The sequence below is a fragment of the Anolis sagrei genome, chromosome 2, assembly GCF_037176765.1.
Source record: "Anolis sagrei isolate rAnoSag1 chromosome 2, rAnoSag1.mat, whole genome shotgun sequence".
Lineage (NCBI taxonomy): Eukaryota > Metazoa > Chordata > Lepidosauria > Squamata > Dactyloidae > Anolis > Anolis sagrei.
In genome coordinates this window covers 276122849-276138543 of record NC_090022.1, presented here as the reverse complement: position 1 = coordinate 276138543, position 15695 = coordinate 276122849, and the positions used below count along the sequence as shown (strand labels likewise).

Below are 15695 nucleotides of genomic sequence, written 5' to 3'. Positions count from 1 at the left end.
AAACCCCTCCAGTAATCAAATTTTGGCATTCTGGGGGAAAAACAGACCATCTAGGATGAAATTGTACCTTTATGAAAGCCTTCACTTGGGTGGTGGGCAGTATGGTGTTTGGGGAAGACACTGGCAGGGGTTGGGAGACATGTTCATGGCACCTACTGTAATTTGCAATGTCCTTGGAGGGAGTGCTTTTGGTGGCTCCTCAGCACTGGGAACTATAGCCTGTTTGTGGAGGCTGTCTGTCTAAGTGGCCATCTCTGCCACATACAAACATACATATTTTTCACTTTTATATGTATAGATAAAAAAAAAAATACCCAATGTACTAAGTCCCTCGGAGCTTACTCAGAATGAACTTTAAGCCTGCCTTGGGCCTGCAAACTAGTGGTTGTAAGTTTCTCAATATCTATGAATAGACTATCATTATTGAGTAATGCAGGCTGAGCATCCTTAACCCAAGAAGTGCAGAATGCTCCAAAATTTGAAACTTTTGTTGACAGTCACCCAGTACCACCAGTCTCTCTTCACTCTTACGTCTCATTCATAAATATGGAATGAATGAGACCTAAGGCTGAGAGAGACGTGAGGATATGTGAAACGGCAGGAGACTTTGATTCATATCAAGAAGCCTACTTGGATTCTTGCCATTTCAGAGATAATTCCAAAATAAATAAATAAATCCAAAGCACTCTTGGTTCTAAATTTTCATTAATGGATACTCAACATGTATTGGTTTGGTTTCCTTGGAAGGAGTGAGCAAAGGATCAGTGAGGAAGGGTTTTAAGTTCAAGTGGAGGTTTGTGGTGGTGGGATGTTGGGCATTGTAGTATGGAGAAAGTATATATGAAGGGGGTTTAAAATCTGGACGAGGCTTCAGTAGGGAGTGGTGGGGAGTGGAGCAATGGAGGAAGGAGATTGAAGTCTGGATGATGTTTTGATAGGTACATGGGGAAGGGAGCGAGGGACTTCCACCCTCTGAAAGACGATGGTGGAACAAGTGAGATTTATTTATTTATTTATTTTCAGTATTTATGGTATATACCACTTTTATCACACCTGGGAGGAGAAGCAAAATGATTGGGGTGACAAAGTGGAGTTAATAAAGCAGTAGCTGGAAATGTGCAAATAATAAATTTTATGAAAGTGAAAATTATGCCTTAGTGCACTTGTCTTCTAAACAGTTTGTCTTCTGTGATGTTAATCACATAAAGCCCTTGCTGTTGCAGGAGAGGTTTGTTTTTTTGTTTTTTGTTTGTTTCTGGGATTATTTATACCTATCCCATGTTGAAAGGTCTCTACAATAAAATTAAAGCAGATGTGCTTGGTCAGCATGGTCCAGAACTGTGCATATCTTTATGCGAACCTTCATTATTCTGTGATGGATTATTATACATATGAAGCTTAGCCCCAAGGCCAACTTATTGAGGTAAAGGTGAGCTTACCCTTTGTTTCATATTTGTAGAAGGTGGGGGAGAGGGAGAGAATTGTTAAGCTCTTTACGGGTATTCAGTTTGCCTTTTTTCTTTTGTGAGAAAATCTATGCATGGAAGAAATGATCATTGTAGTAATTGATATTCCAGGTTTAGTAACACATGGATGTATGTGTGAAAGAGAAAGAGAGAAATTGTTGTTTTGCAACAACCATAATTTATACAGTAGAAACTGTTCTGCTGTAAATCAACCCTGTGGCAGTTAAATGTGACCTTGTGAGAGCTGCACCAGTGTTGCACTTTGCAACCTAGACTGTCACTTCAGTCTAGGATTCTTTCCTGAAGGCTTGCCCTAAACAGAAAGGTTTTCATTTGTTTTTTGGAAGATGACAGAGAAGTTGACAGAGTTTTAATCTCCATGGGGAAAGTATTCCAAAGGCTTGGGGCAGCAATCGAGAAGGCCTTCTCTTTTTGCCGCCAACCACGTTTGAGATGGTGGCAGAAGTGAGTAGGGCCTCTCTAGGTGATTTTAGTGATCGGGCTGGTTGGTATGACAAGATATGGTTGGATAGATAAGTTGGCCCTGAACTGTTTAGGGCTTTAAAGGTCAAAGCCAACACCTTGAATTGGGCTCAGAAACAAATTGGCAGCCAGTGCAGATGCTGTAGCAAGGGAGTGGTGCACTCCCTGGGTCCAGCACCAGTAAGTAATCTGGCTGCAGCTCTTTGGACTAGTTGAAGTTTCTGGGCCCTCTTCGGGGGCAGCCTCACATAGAGCCCATTTACAGTAGTCTAGATGGGATGTAACCAAGGTGTAGACCACCATGGCCAAGTCTGGCTGTGATTTGCCTTGTTCAAGATAGGAATATATCCAGATGCTTTAAAAAATAGATATAGGTAGTCCCTGAATTACAAACATTTAACTTAAAAATGACTCACAGTTAAGAACAGGGGCGAGACAACAGAAAGTGAGAGAAACCTACACCTTGGAAGGGAAATTTACTCCTGAAAGAGTTGTCAAGTTTTCTCACCAGTCCTTGCTTTCACAATAAGCTAACTTTTTCAAAATCCAGTTATCACAGGAACAGAAAGTGAGGTGAAATCTTCTGGACAGGGACACAGGCAGCAAAACAAACGGCACAGGGGTATTAACCCTTCCCTATGCTATTCAAAGCTAATATATATTTTTGGCTGGAGTAAAGCTTCAAAAATGTACCTGCACATGACATTAAGTCTAGTCATGTCGGACTCTGGGGGTGGTGCTCATCTCCATTTCTAAGCCGAAGAGCAGGTGTTGTCCGTAGACACCTCCATGTGGCTGGCATGACTGCATGGAGCACCGTTACCTTTTTGCAGAAGCGGTACCTATTGATCTACTCAACTTGCATGTTTTCGAACTGCTAGGTTGGCAGAAGCTGGGGCTCACAATGGGAGCTCACCCTGCTTTCCAGATTCGAACTGCCAGCCTTTAGGTCACCAAGTTCAGCAGCTCAGCAGTTAAACCCGCTGCACCACCTGTACATAATTACATACAAATTCAGTTTAAGAACAAACCTTTAGAACCTACCTTGTTCATAACTTGGGGGCAGCCTGTACTTGGTTGAAACCACCTCTTTCTGTGAAAGGAGCAGTTTGCATTGTACAGTCAGTCCTACATAACCATGGAATTTGTATCCATGGATACAACCATCACAAGTTTGATAATATTTTTTTTAAAATTCCATGGTTTTTAAAAGGCATAACTTTTAATTTGCCATTTTACACAAGGGGCACCAATTTATTACCATAATTGTATATAATGGGACTTGAGCATCCTTGGATTTTGGTATCTACGGAGATTCTGGTATCAACCCTCAGGGGATATTGAGCTTGTCATTTCTTAAAATTTTTACTGCTGATAAAGTAACCACACTCTGTTTCTCTGTGTTCACAGGTATTCCTTATAAGCAGGTGACTGTGGGTGTTCCTAAGGAGATATTCCAGAATGAGAAAAGGGTTGCCCTGTCACCAGCTGGAGTCCAAGCCTTGGTTAAACAAGGTTTTAACGTCATCGTGGAATCAAATGCAGGAGAAGCTTCGAAATTCTCTGATGACCATTATAAAGAGGCAGGGGCACAGATCCAAGGAACGAAGGAAGTTTTGGCTTCTGATTTAGTTGTCAAAGTAATGATTACTCTTCTATTATTGTTCTATCATATGAATTACTGTTTCCAGAGATGTTTTTAAGATGGGAAAATAACAGTGTAGTACATAGAAAGTGATCTACAGTACTTTAGGTATTGAATATGACCTTGCTGTTGGTAGATTAAATTCATTAGAGACTGAAAGGGTATTTAAAATATTTGAATCAATGATGAATCACTTGTAGAATCCAAGATGCAACAAGAGTCTTTGCTATGGGGCCTTTTCTGAACAAAATTCTTCATGTGGAAATTGTGGCAATAATGAGATTTTCTGTGCAGGACACTTATTTTTGCACAGAAAATTGGTTTCTCTGGGTAGCGAATGAAATTTTTGTGCAGTAATATGTTTTATTGCTTAGATAATGTTTTATGGATTTTTTTCTCCTCTGGAGTCATTTCTGATTAGTACTGTATATACTTGAGTATAAGCCAACCTGAATATAAGCCGAGGCACCTAATGTTACCACAAAAAACTGGTAAAAAATATTGACTCGAGTATAAGCAGCAGCTACTGGTAAATTTCAAAATAAAAATCGATACCAATAAAATTACATTAATTGAAGCTTCAGTAGGTTAAATGTTTTTGAATATTTACATAAAACTATAATTTAAGATAAGATTGTCCAACTCTTGATTAAACCATTATTCTAACTTTCTAAATGTGCTTACATATCCTTCCAATAATAATAGAGTAAAATAATAAATGTAATAAAAATAATTAGGTAAAATTGTCAGAATCTGGAAGCTCTTGGAACAAAAGCAAACTCACAAAGAACAATCTTTGGAAAGAGGTTTATTCTGTCTTACCACAATCATAAGAAAGACAGTTCTAAAAGTTTCCCACCAAATACTCCGAGTATATCGCTCCCCAATCCCATCCTCCCCTACTGGCAACATTCTATTCCCGCAGTGGTTATCCTACAGTTTTGGTTCCCATAAGACCAGATGGCCTTATCTATAGTATGCTCTTACCTATCTTCCCAATTTCCCCCTCTTCATATCATGTCATGGAGGAACGAAACAGCTAGACCCAAGCTGGTACGGACATCCTGACAAAAATTATGGAAATGTAATAATAACAGTAATCGAGTAAAATAACAAATGTAATAATAACAAAACATAGTAAAATAATAAATGAAATAATAATAATAAACAGTAAAATAATAAATGAATAATAACAAATAGAATAAAATATTGCAAATGTAGTAGTAGTGGTAATAATAATAAATAGAATAGAATAATAAATGTAATAATAATAATAATAGCAACAACAACAGTAAAATAATAAATCATTTTGATTTGTGTGTAAGCCGAGGGGGGCTTTTCATTTTAAAAAAATGGCTGAAAAACTCAGCTTATACTCAAGTATATAAGGCAAATATATGCCTTGCAGTGCTGAGAAAATTATATGAATACTTGCTGGTGGAAAAGAATAATTGCAAAGATTACACCCCTAGTTTGTATTCATTATTAAATTTCTTCCGAAGGTTTGAATTTTCTTAAGTCTTGATAACATTTTATTGCCTTCCTATAGAATTTAGATGAGGCTTCAAAATTATTATTCTGCAGGATAGAGTTAAAGTGGTATCAAAGTGTTATAATTATTTATGAATAAGGTCTCAGTTATTTTCAAAGCAAACATTTAGTGTTTTGCTTTTGCAAATTACTTATAGCAAATTACTTCTAATCTGTGCTCTAAATAATAGTAACATTGTGTGGATTTTTCAGTAATCTTTGATGACAAGTTCAGTACAAGGTCAGGGGATGAAAGCTCAGTTGCATCTGTAGAGATATCCAACAGATGGTGTGTGGGCAAGAATGACCCTAACTTAAAATATTGTATTTACATTTATGTTTTAACATTTAATGGAATAAATGAAAATATGCACCATTGTCTCTAATTACAAATTTCAGTTACTTTTACTGGCTCTTTTTATTAACTAACAGCATTTGTTCTAAACATGAACAGTATCCATAAATGTTTACAGTGGGGTTTCCTTGGATATTTCATGCCAGAATGTGAGCTAGCAAATTCTTATCTGCAATTTGGGGGGGGGGGGAGCAAAATTTTACCCACCCACCTCCAATTTGCCCACCTGGGTCTTGTACCAAACAGGGCACTTTCTAGTTTATTGTTATTTTTAACTAGCCATCCCCTGCCATGCGTTGCTGTGGACCACATGGAGGTTCTGTGTGGGAGGTTTGGCCCAATTCTATCGTTGGTGAGGTTCAGAATGCTCTGTGGTTGTAGGTGAACTATAAATCCCAGCAACTACAGCTCCCAAATGTCAAGATTCTATTTTCTCCAAACTCCACGAGTGTTCACATTTGGGCATATTGAGTATTCGTTTAGAGTTTGGTCCAGATCCATCATTGTTTGTGTCCACAGTGATCTCTGGATGTAGGTGAACTACAACTCCAAAACCAAAAGACACTGCCCACCAAACCCTTGTATTTTCTGTTGGTCATGGGAGTTCTGTGTGCCAAGTTTGGTTCAATTCCATTGTTGGTGGGGTTCAGAATGCTCTTGGATTGTAGGTGAACTATAAATCACAGCAACTACAACTCCCAAATGGCAAAATAAATTTTTGAGTGAAGGACATACATTGGGTTGTTAGGCGTCTTGTGTCCAAATTTGGTGTCAATTTGTCCAGTGGTTTTTGAGTTCTGTTAATTCCACAAATGAACATTACATTTTTATTTATATAGATTGTTGACTATTCCAGTGACTTATACTATCTCAACACTGATAGTCTCATTTTGGTGTCATTTTTAGCTTTAGGGAAAATTCAGAATTAATATGCAGTCATTTTTTATTCAAGTTTCTATACATGTGTATATACAGTATTTTATTTATGTGTGGTTTATTAACAGAAGCTATATATATGACTACACTTTTTTGTATACAGCTCACACAAATGCATTATAAAACTTGCTAAAATTAATTTTAAAAAATTAAAACTTGTATTTTTTTACATTTATTGTGTGCATTTTTCTGCTATTTTTTAAACAATTGTATTCTAAAATTGTGTGTTTTTGTTCCCATCCAGGTGAGGGCTCCTATGCTGAATCCTGACCTTGGTGTGCATGAAGCAGATCTATTTAAATCACCCAGTACCCTAATTAGCTTTATCTACCCGGCTCAAAACCCAGACCTTCTGAATAAGCTATCAGAAAGAAAAACTACTGTCTTGGCTATGGATCAGGTTCCACGTGTGACCATTGCTCAGGGATATGATGCTCTCAGCTCCATGGCCAACATTGCTGGGTATGGAACTACCGTGTTTTTTAACCATCTGTAATGTGGCACCAGAAAAAATATGAGAGTGGGATACAAAGTTCTTTAATTTGAAAGAATAGCATAAAGAAATTGTTGTGGTCAGCTCTTGCCCTTGGGTTATAGTAGCAAGGGAGTGTGGTCAAGCCAAGTAGTCGACATGCAAGCTATACACCAGGATAATTATTTTAAAAGTATTGCTTTTTTGATTGCAGGAACGCAAACCCTGATAGATTTTTTATTTAGGGTTTATGCTCCTCTTTAATACAACAAGGACACCTGAGGTGTGTACAAAATGGAGATATGTATTAGCTGGAGCTGTGATGTGATTTATGGTTTTCTGGTCGCTTTCCTAGTTTCCAAAGTTTCCTTTGTGTTCATTGACTATGTTAAGTTCAGCCAGCCACAGCGCTGTTGTGCTAAGGCTTTGGGCTCATTTTTGTGATAAAGAAGAAGAGATTAAGTGTAAGAAGTTAGTAAGGGGTCAGTGTGGTATAATGAGTATTGTACTGGGCTGGGATCTGGAAGACTCAGGTTGAAGTCCTCCTGAAACAAATAAACTTGTTTGTGAAATGTTCTTTGTCAGCACAATTGGTTACACAGGGTTGTTCTGATGTGCTTTCAACACCTGGCAATCCTAAGACAATCCTATCACAGGGTTTTCCTGACAAGAGTTGTAGTCCAGTAGTCAAACCACACTAGGCTGGTTCTCACAGCTGACTGTTCTGCCTGTCATTCAGGAAATGTAAGGTTAAGAAACTGTAGCAATGACTTCTGTTCTCTCTTGCTTTTTCTGACAGTTACAAAGCCGTTGTGCTAGCAGCCAATCACTTTGGCCGTTTTTTCACGGGTCAGATCACAGCAGCTGGGAAAGTCCCTCCAGCTAAGGTATGTGAGAGAAGAATGATATGCTAGCCATAGGCTAGTCGGTACAGCCGTCAGGTGAAAGAGCACATTCTTTCCGTATTTTTAACTATGGCAACTCAATAATTAAATTAAAATTAAAATTAAATAAAAATAAATATAGTTAAATATTTTAATTATGGCAATTCAGCATATGAAGTCCCCATTAATTTCACAAGGATTTCTTAGGCAAGGAATATTTGAAGGTGGTTTTGTTAGTTCCTTTCTCTGAAGTATACGTAGTGGTTTAAAGAAAGTCTTTGAAGACAGCCCTGCACATTCATAGTTACCCTGTTTCCTCAAAAATAAGACATACTCATAAAATAAGCCATAGCAGGATTTCTAAGTATTTGCGCAATATAAGCCATACCCCGAAAATATGATGTGATAGGTGTCGCTATGCAGCTTATGGCCATGTATATAAAAATAAGACATCCCCTGAAAATAACCCATAGTGTGTCTTCTTGAAAAAAAAGTCTTATTTTCAGAGAAACACGGTGCACTTAACAATATGCTATAAATTTTACCTAGACCATGTAAAGATTGGCATGCCAGCGGCTAGCATCCATGGCAACAATTGCACAGAGTGATGGCAAAGAAAAGTAAAATCTGTTGTTATATGTGCCTTAGAGTCATTTACGACATTTGACAATTTTGTCACAGGATTTTCCTATCAAGATTTGTTCAAGGTTTGCCATTGCCTCCCTCTGAGGCTGAGAGACTGACTTTGGTGCCTTATTTTCCTCCCAGTCATTGCACATTCTTATTTAGTCAGTGCCAACACTCATACGGTTATCCCAGTGTAATACATTAACAAAATTCTGGCCTTAGTTATCTGTTTTATATGTTTCTTGGTTTGCTCGGGCTTGAGATATCTTTAACTAATAACAAAGATTTGTATAGGGAAGGATGCTTTTTGTAGCAATACTTTTTATTTGAACATACATAATAGAGTGCAAGATACTCATGTGTAACAGAGCAGGAAATGTATTTGATTTTCCACTTCCAACTTAAAAGTGAGAAAAGATCAATCATTTTAAAAGACATTTAATATTTTCATTGTGTGTAATGGGGGAAGGGGAGAATACAGAGAGAGGGCATTTGAGTAGTTCTATGAAGTATGGAAATTGGTGCCCTTGGTGGTGCAGAGGGTAAAACCGCTGATCTGCATAACTTGCTTATCATAGATCAGCAATTCAAATCCAGGGAGCAGTGTGAGCTCCCGCTGTTCGCCCCAGATTCTACCAACCTAGCAGTTTGAAAACATGCAAATGTGAGTAGATCAATAGGCACCGTTTTGGCAGGAAGTTAATGGCGCTCCATGCAGTCATGCTGGCCACATGACCTTGGGGGCATTTACAGACAGCGGCGGCTCTTCAGCTTAGAAATGAAGACACAATTAGACTTAGTATCAAGGGGAAACCTTTATGGAAATTGGTGCTAAATGCTGCCCTGGTAGGGAGAGTTAAGCTCCTACCTGGGAGCAACATGGTAATCATTTGGAGCTTTACCACCTATGTAGTGTATACTTTGTGTCAACAAAACTCAGGATTGTTGCCTCAAAGGCTGAATTTGTTGACCTGAAACAGGGTTTCTCAAACTTTGGTCTTCCAGATATTTCAGACATTAGTTCTCAGAATTTCTGACCATTGGTTAAGCTACCTTGGGCTTCTTGAAGTTGACGTTCAAAACAGCTGAAGGACCAAAGTTTGGGAATTGCTGGCCTAAAACCATCTGGACCTATTATCCAGCTTCCTGTACTTTCACAGATGACCAGACACTCTAGTTTGGAGAAACTTAAAAGTATTTCTGTAGATCCCTCCTTTGCTTCATGAATGAAGAACATTACATTTTCTCTGAACTGTAACTGAACTATGCTGACATTGATAGCAAGATGTTTTTCCTGGTAAGAAGTGACCCAGTTGGACTTGCCAGCCTGCTGGAAATATGTCGATTCAGCAAACCTTCAAGTGCTCTGTGTTAATTGACCAGACTGTTGTCTGTTGGTGGGTGACTTAATTGCAGTGCCTTTTTTGGACACAGGTCCTGATCATTGGAGGTGGAGTTGCTGGTTTAGCAGCGGCAGGAGCAGCGAAGTCAATGGGAGCTGTTGTCCGTGGGTTTGATACCAGGTACATTCCTATGTGTATTATTACTCATATTCATAGTTGAACATCCAACTTCTTGCACTGTAAGTGCATTGGATATGATTCAGAGTAATGCTGCTTTGACTATCTCTGGATCAAATGTCTCTGTTCTTTGTCACACTGTATGAATACATATTTATGTTAAGGCCAGTAATAAGTGTTTGTTCTGTATCTGATAATTTGCTGAACTACATTTTACCTTGTACAATTTGCCAGCTTCCTCGTCTTGTATTTGTTTATCTGTGGGGCTTTCACTTCAGAGTTTCTTTGAAGTGTTTGCAGATGACGTTTTAGAAACCACAACTTTTAATTCCAGAGTTAGGTGTACATTCCATTAATGTTGTCACCAGTTTGTGTCTTGTTTCTTAATTGACAGTCCTAAAGTGTTTTCAGTTGATTTTTCATATTAAAATGTACATTGGTTTCAAAGTGGAGAGCTGGGAATCTCTCATTAGTTTTTCTGCTAATGATAATGTGGGAAATACATAATACTCTTTTGGAGTGAAGTTTAAAATCTGTAAAGTTGATGTTTATGTGATGTTTTCTGAAGGTGTGGAATAGATTTGATTGGGCACTAGATTTGAGTAAATAGGAATTTTATAGGTTAAGACTTGACTATTCTGTCGGTTTTTTCTCCTTTCACCTTTCTGTTTGTTTGTTCATTTCTAGGGCTGAAGCACTGGAACAATTCAAATCCTTAGGAGCTGAGCCTTTGGAAGTTGACCTTAAAGAATCCGGGGAAGGTCAGGGAGGTTACGCAAAAGAGATGTCCAAAGAGTTCATTGAAGCTGAAATGAAACTCTTTGCCAAACAATGCCAAGATGTTGACATCATTATCACAACAGCACTCATTCCTGGTAGGTCTCCTGTGAAATAGACATTTCTAGTGGGGAGGCCTTCCTCTCGGTCCCACTATTGTCTCAAGCGCGGTTGGTGGGGACGAGAGAGAGGGCCTTCTCAGTGGTGGCCCCCCGTCTCTGGAACACCCTTCCAAGGGAAATAAGACAGGCCCCATCCCTCCCCTCCTTTCGTAAGAGCTTGAAGACTTAGTGGTCTCAACAAGCCTTTGAAAATGACCAGTTCTAACTCAGCCCCACACATTGTCTAATACGGTCTTATTCTTCCTACCAGTTACCCAGATTCTTTTCTGTAATTGGCCCCGGAATGAACAGCCACAGAGCCATACCTAATATTATTGTTGCCTGCCATAGCATTGCACTTAATTCCCGGGGCCCCTAGAATTTTTGGGCTTGCACAAATCTTGGCCCGGCCTTTTAAATTTTTAATTGCCTTGAACAGGCAGGATTACTTTTAATATATGTGTGTTATGGCGACAATTTGTATGCTTATATTTTGTTTGTTAATCTTATGGTTATGTTGTTTTTACTCTATGTTTTGTGATGTTACTTCGGAACCGCTCAGTGTCCCCTCGGGGAGATGGAGTGGTATATAAATAAAGTATTATTATTATTATTATTATTATTATTATTATTATTTTCTTTTTAACTGAATGTGCATTAGCAATACGCTTTGAGCCAGCTCAGCAGGGAGAAGGCCAAGAATGTACTGTACTATCCCGACACTGAGATATTGTTGAAGAACATAAGGAACTTTGGGTTGTTGTAGGTTTTTTGGGCTATATGGCCATGTTCTAGAGGCATTCTCTCCTGACATTTCGGCTGCATCTATGGCAAGCATCCTCAGAGGTAGTGAGGCCTCTTTGCTGGATAAGAGCAGCATTTCCTCTGCCAATTATTTGCACAGCAAGAAGGCATCCATATGCCAGTGAAAAGAAAACAAAGCCAGAATGACAGGAGTAGTCATCTCCCCCTGCTGCCCTTTATCAAGCCAAACTCAATGACAGTCTTGCTCAGTTAGGTGCCATATCTTTCAGCCATTGACAGATATCTTCCAGGAATTTGCTTAATACATTTGGGAGATTAAGTTTGTGGACAGATGTGAAACATTTACATTTGCAGTTCAGATATAATCTCACAAATGTGTGTAATGGCAAAGTGCTTGGTATATCTCCTTTTGGCACATTTCATTTGTGTTTGAGGCAAGAGAAAGCCAACCTCTGGAACTGTGCCTCATCTTATCTATTGTTAATGTTTGTGGCACTCTTACAGAAGCTTTCTTCTGTGGTTATAATAGGAGTGGATGCTGATGCTTCAAGAGCTTAAGACTGGCTCCTCAGCTTGGTGCCTTCCAGCTATGCAGGCTGTAGGGTTGTGACAGATCTGGGAGGCACCTGATTGAAGAGGTTTGCCTGAAGGTATCTTCCATGCAGAACTGCTATTTTTAGTGTAAATTTTAATTTTCTGTACAGTACCAATTTGGAAACAGTAGGCCAGGAACAGGTTGCCAATCAGCTTATGTAAATTCACAGTATTTTTGGATGAAGAGCTCCCTTTCTGAAACTCTTTGGTGATACTTCCTTCAGAATCCAAGGTGATAACTTTGTCGTTTAAACTGAAAAAGTAATAACTAAATCATTATGCTGAAAGAAGTGCGTACATCTCAGCAGTAGTAACTTCAGCTGGACTTCTTGATAGCACCTCACATTGTTTGTAGCACTACTAATAAAATGCCAGATTGGACACTTATTCTAGCCTAAAGGATTTTTTAAATGATACTAGTATGGAAGACATAAGAATGAATGGTTTCATCTAGATTCCCCACATATTTTCAATTGAATGGACAGCTTTTCTTCTTCCCATGCTGGTTTATTGTGGTCCCATTGGAAATTATAGAAGGCAGAAAAAGGAGTCATCCTGCCTCCCATTAAATCTGTGATCAGACTTCATAGCTACCGATAAGAGTAAGATTTTAGGGTAGAAAAATATATTTATTTTATTTTATTTTATTACAGTATTTAAATTCTGCCCTTCTCACCCTGAAGGGGACTCAAGACGGATTACAGAACATATATATGCGGCAAACATTCAATGCCATTTATACACAGACAAGACAGACTATTCTATTCTATTCTATTCTATTCTATTTATTTACTTACTGTATTTGTATACTGCCTTTCTCAGCCAATTGGCGACTCAAGGCGGTTTCCAACAAATCAGTATACATAAAAGATAATAGACAAAAAACATTGAGCAGTATAAGACATCATATAAAAAATTAAAAGCGACATTATCAGGATCTCATTATTCTCAAGCACTGTCCAATTCCATTGTTACATCATTCGATTTCCCGTATTAGCTACTCTGTATTTGTAAACGCTTGTTCGAATAGCCACGTTTTAACTTGCCTCTGAAACGTCAAGAGGGAGGGAGCAGATCTGATTTCCCTAGGGAGGGCATTCCATAGCCGAGGAGCCACTACTGAGAAGGCTCTGTCTCTCGTCCCCGCCAAACGTGCTTTTGACAAAGGCGGGACTGAAAGCAGGGCCTCCCCAGATGATCTTAAAGTCTTCAGTGGTTCATAATGGGAGATACATTCGGACAGGTAAGTTGGGCCAGAACCGTTTAGAATAGAGGTATCTTGGAGGCTTGTGCTCAGTTATGGAAAAGGGGGGGGGGGTGCTGTCGCTCCATCTCCCTGCCAAAGAGCTTAGTTTGTAAACTTCCTCCTTTTTTGATGAATTGCAGGCATTTTTCTGGGTGCCTTTAAAATACCTCCCCACAAATGGTACCTATTAATTGCTAGGTAGGCGAAAGCTGGCCTAAAGGTTAGGAGCTCACCCTGACCAGGCTTTGAACTGCCAACCTTTTGACTGGCAAGATTTACTGCAGCTGGTGGTTAACCTGCTGTGCTAAAGTCCGGCCCACAATCTATATCAATAAAAATGAGATGTTCGTTTGTGGGATTAACGTAACTCAAAAACCACTGGACGAATTGACAGCAAATTTTCACATAATACACCTATCATGCCAACAAGTGACCATCACTCATGAAAACACTGAAAAACAACACAGAAGAGACTTAAAAAGCCAAAAAATAATAATAAAAATACAATGCATGAGCAAAACTACATATATACAAACACATATACACATATACACACACATAAAACACATATACACAGACTGGGTCACAGCAACGCCTGGCAGGGGACAGCTAGTATGATATAAGAATGTGTACCATTCTTTTCTAGAAATTCAATAGCAGCATTTCAATTTTGTCTTTGCAACATGTAATTGATTCACATGACCTTGTACTGTTTTTCTCTCTAGGCAAAAGAGCTCCCATCCTGTTTCGAAAGGATATGATTGAATTGATGAAGGAAGGCTCAGTTGTAGTGGATCTAGCTGCTGAAGCTGGGGGGAACATTGAAACTACAAAACCAGGAGAGCTCTACATTCACAAGGTAGTGCCTTCTTCCTAGCCTCATGTTGTAAAAATTATCTGCAAAATTGTGCTTTATAGAAATAGACTCATGCCATTAGACAACACTAAGTTACAAAAGTACAGATACTTCAAACTACATATTTAAAATTCAGTGGATAACATCTCCAAGAATATAAGCAAGCTAAATATTGTTCCTTTTAGAAATATTTGAAATCTTTTTCATACAGTTTACTGAAGATAGAAACTATTTAGAACTATAGCAGAGTCTCGCTTATCCAACCTTCACTCATTCTGTATTATCCAACGCAGTCTTCCTCCCGTCTGGATCCACAACTGTTTCAATAAGTTGTGATGTTTTGGTGCTAAATTCATAAATACAGTAATTACTACATAGCGTTACTGTGTATTGAACTGCTTTTGATTTGTTGTAAAACATGATGTTTTGTAAAATCATAATGTAATTTGACATTTAATAGGCTTTTCCTTAATCCCACCTTATTATCCAAAATTTTCGCTTATCCAGCGTTCTGCGGGCCGTTTATATTGGATAAGCTATACTCTGCTACATTTATAACTAGCTGTACCCGCCACGCGTTGCTATGGCCAACCTTTCATCCCTCTTTCTCTCCTTTCTTTCTCTCCATCTCTCCCCCCCTCTTTCCTTCCTTCCTTTCTTCCCTTTTTTTCTTTTCTTCTCTCCTTCCTTCTCTCCTTCCATCTCTACCTCTTTCCTTCCTTCCCCTCCCTTTTTCTTTCCCTCCTTTCCTCCTTCTCTACCTATTCTTGGACTATAACTCCCAGCAGCCCTCCGGAATGATCTATCTACCTACTACCTATTATCTAATCTATATATCTTATCTGTCTGGAGGATTGCTGGGAGTTGCAGTCCAGGAATAGGAAAAAGGAAATATGTATGGATTGCGATGCTCTCAAAGAAAGCCAAGGAGAAGAAAGTTTGCATTTTGGAAGCAGTGCATTTGGAGCATCCTCCTCCCCTAAAGGGCCTGGTCAAGGGGATTCTGGGAGCTATCGTTTTTGCACATGTGCTGTATTATCATTTAGCTTTTTTGGGAGAGGTTTATTAGTGATGGTCACTCGTTGGTCTGTTAGGCGTTCCACATCTATATAAATAAAAATGTAATGTTCGTTTGTGGGATTAATATAACTCAAAAACCACTGGACAGATTTTGTGTCAATTTGTCCAGTGGTTTTTGAGTTATGTTAATCCCACAAACGAACATTACATTTTTATTTATATAGATGTGTAACAATTTAGATATAAATGTCTACACAGAATTCAATATAAAAGGGTTTCCTGATGTCCCACATAATTAATCAGATAATGTATGTTCTGGTAGTATTATTAGCATTGTATATAGTGGTTTCTAATAATGGGGTTTTTTTAATTGCATGTTTCCATAAATGGTGTCTCACCTGGTTTATTCATAAACCCC

General features: G+C 38.6%; 1 protein-coding gene across 1 annotated transcript in view; it reads left to right on the top strand.

Moving 5' to 3' along the window:
* The window catches only part of NNT (nicotinamide nucleotide transhydrogenase), a 74141-nt gene that overhangs the window by 17418 nt on the left and 41028 nt on the right, over positions 1-15695 (top strand). The window contains exons 3-8 of the mRNA XM_060761462.2: positions 3360-3589; positions 6660-6877; positions 7687-7774; positions 9833-9921; positions 10606-10793; positions 14127-14260. Coding sequence (XP_060617445.2) covers positions 3360-3589; positions 6660-6877; positions 7687-7774; positions 9833-9921; positions 10606-10793; positions 14127-14260 — 947 coding nt within the window. The remainder of the gene's footprint in view (positions 1-3359; positions 3590-6659; positions 6878-7686; positions 7775-9832; positions 9922-10605; positions 10794-14126; positions 14261-15695) is intronic.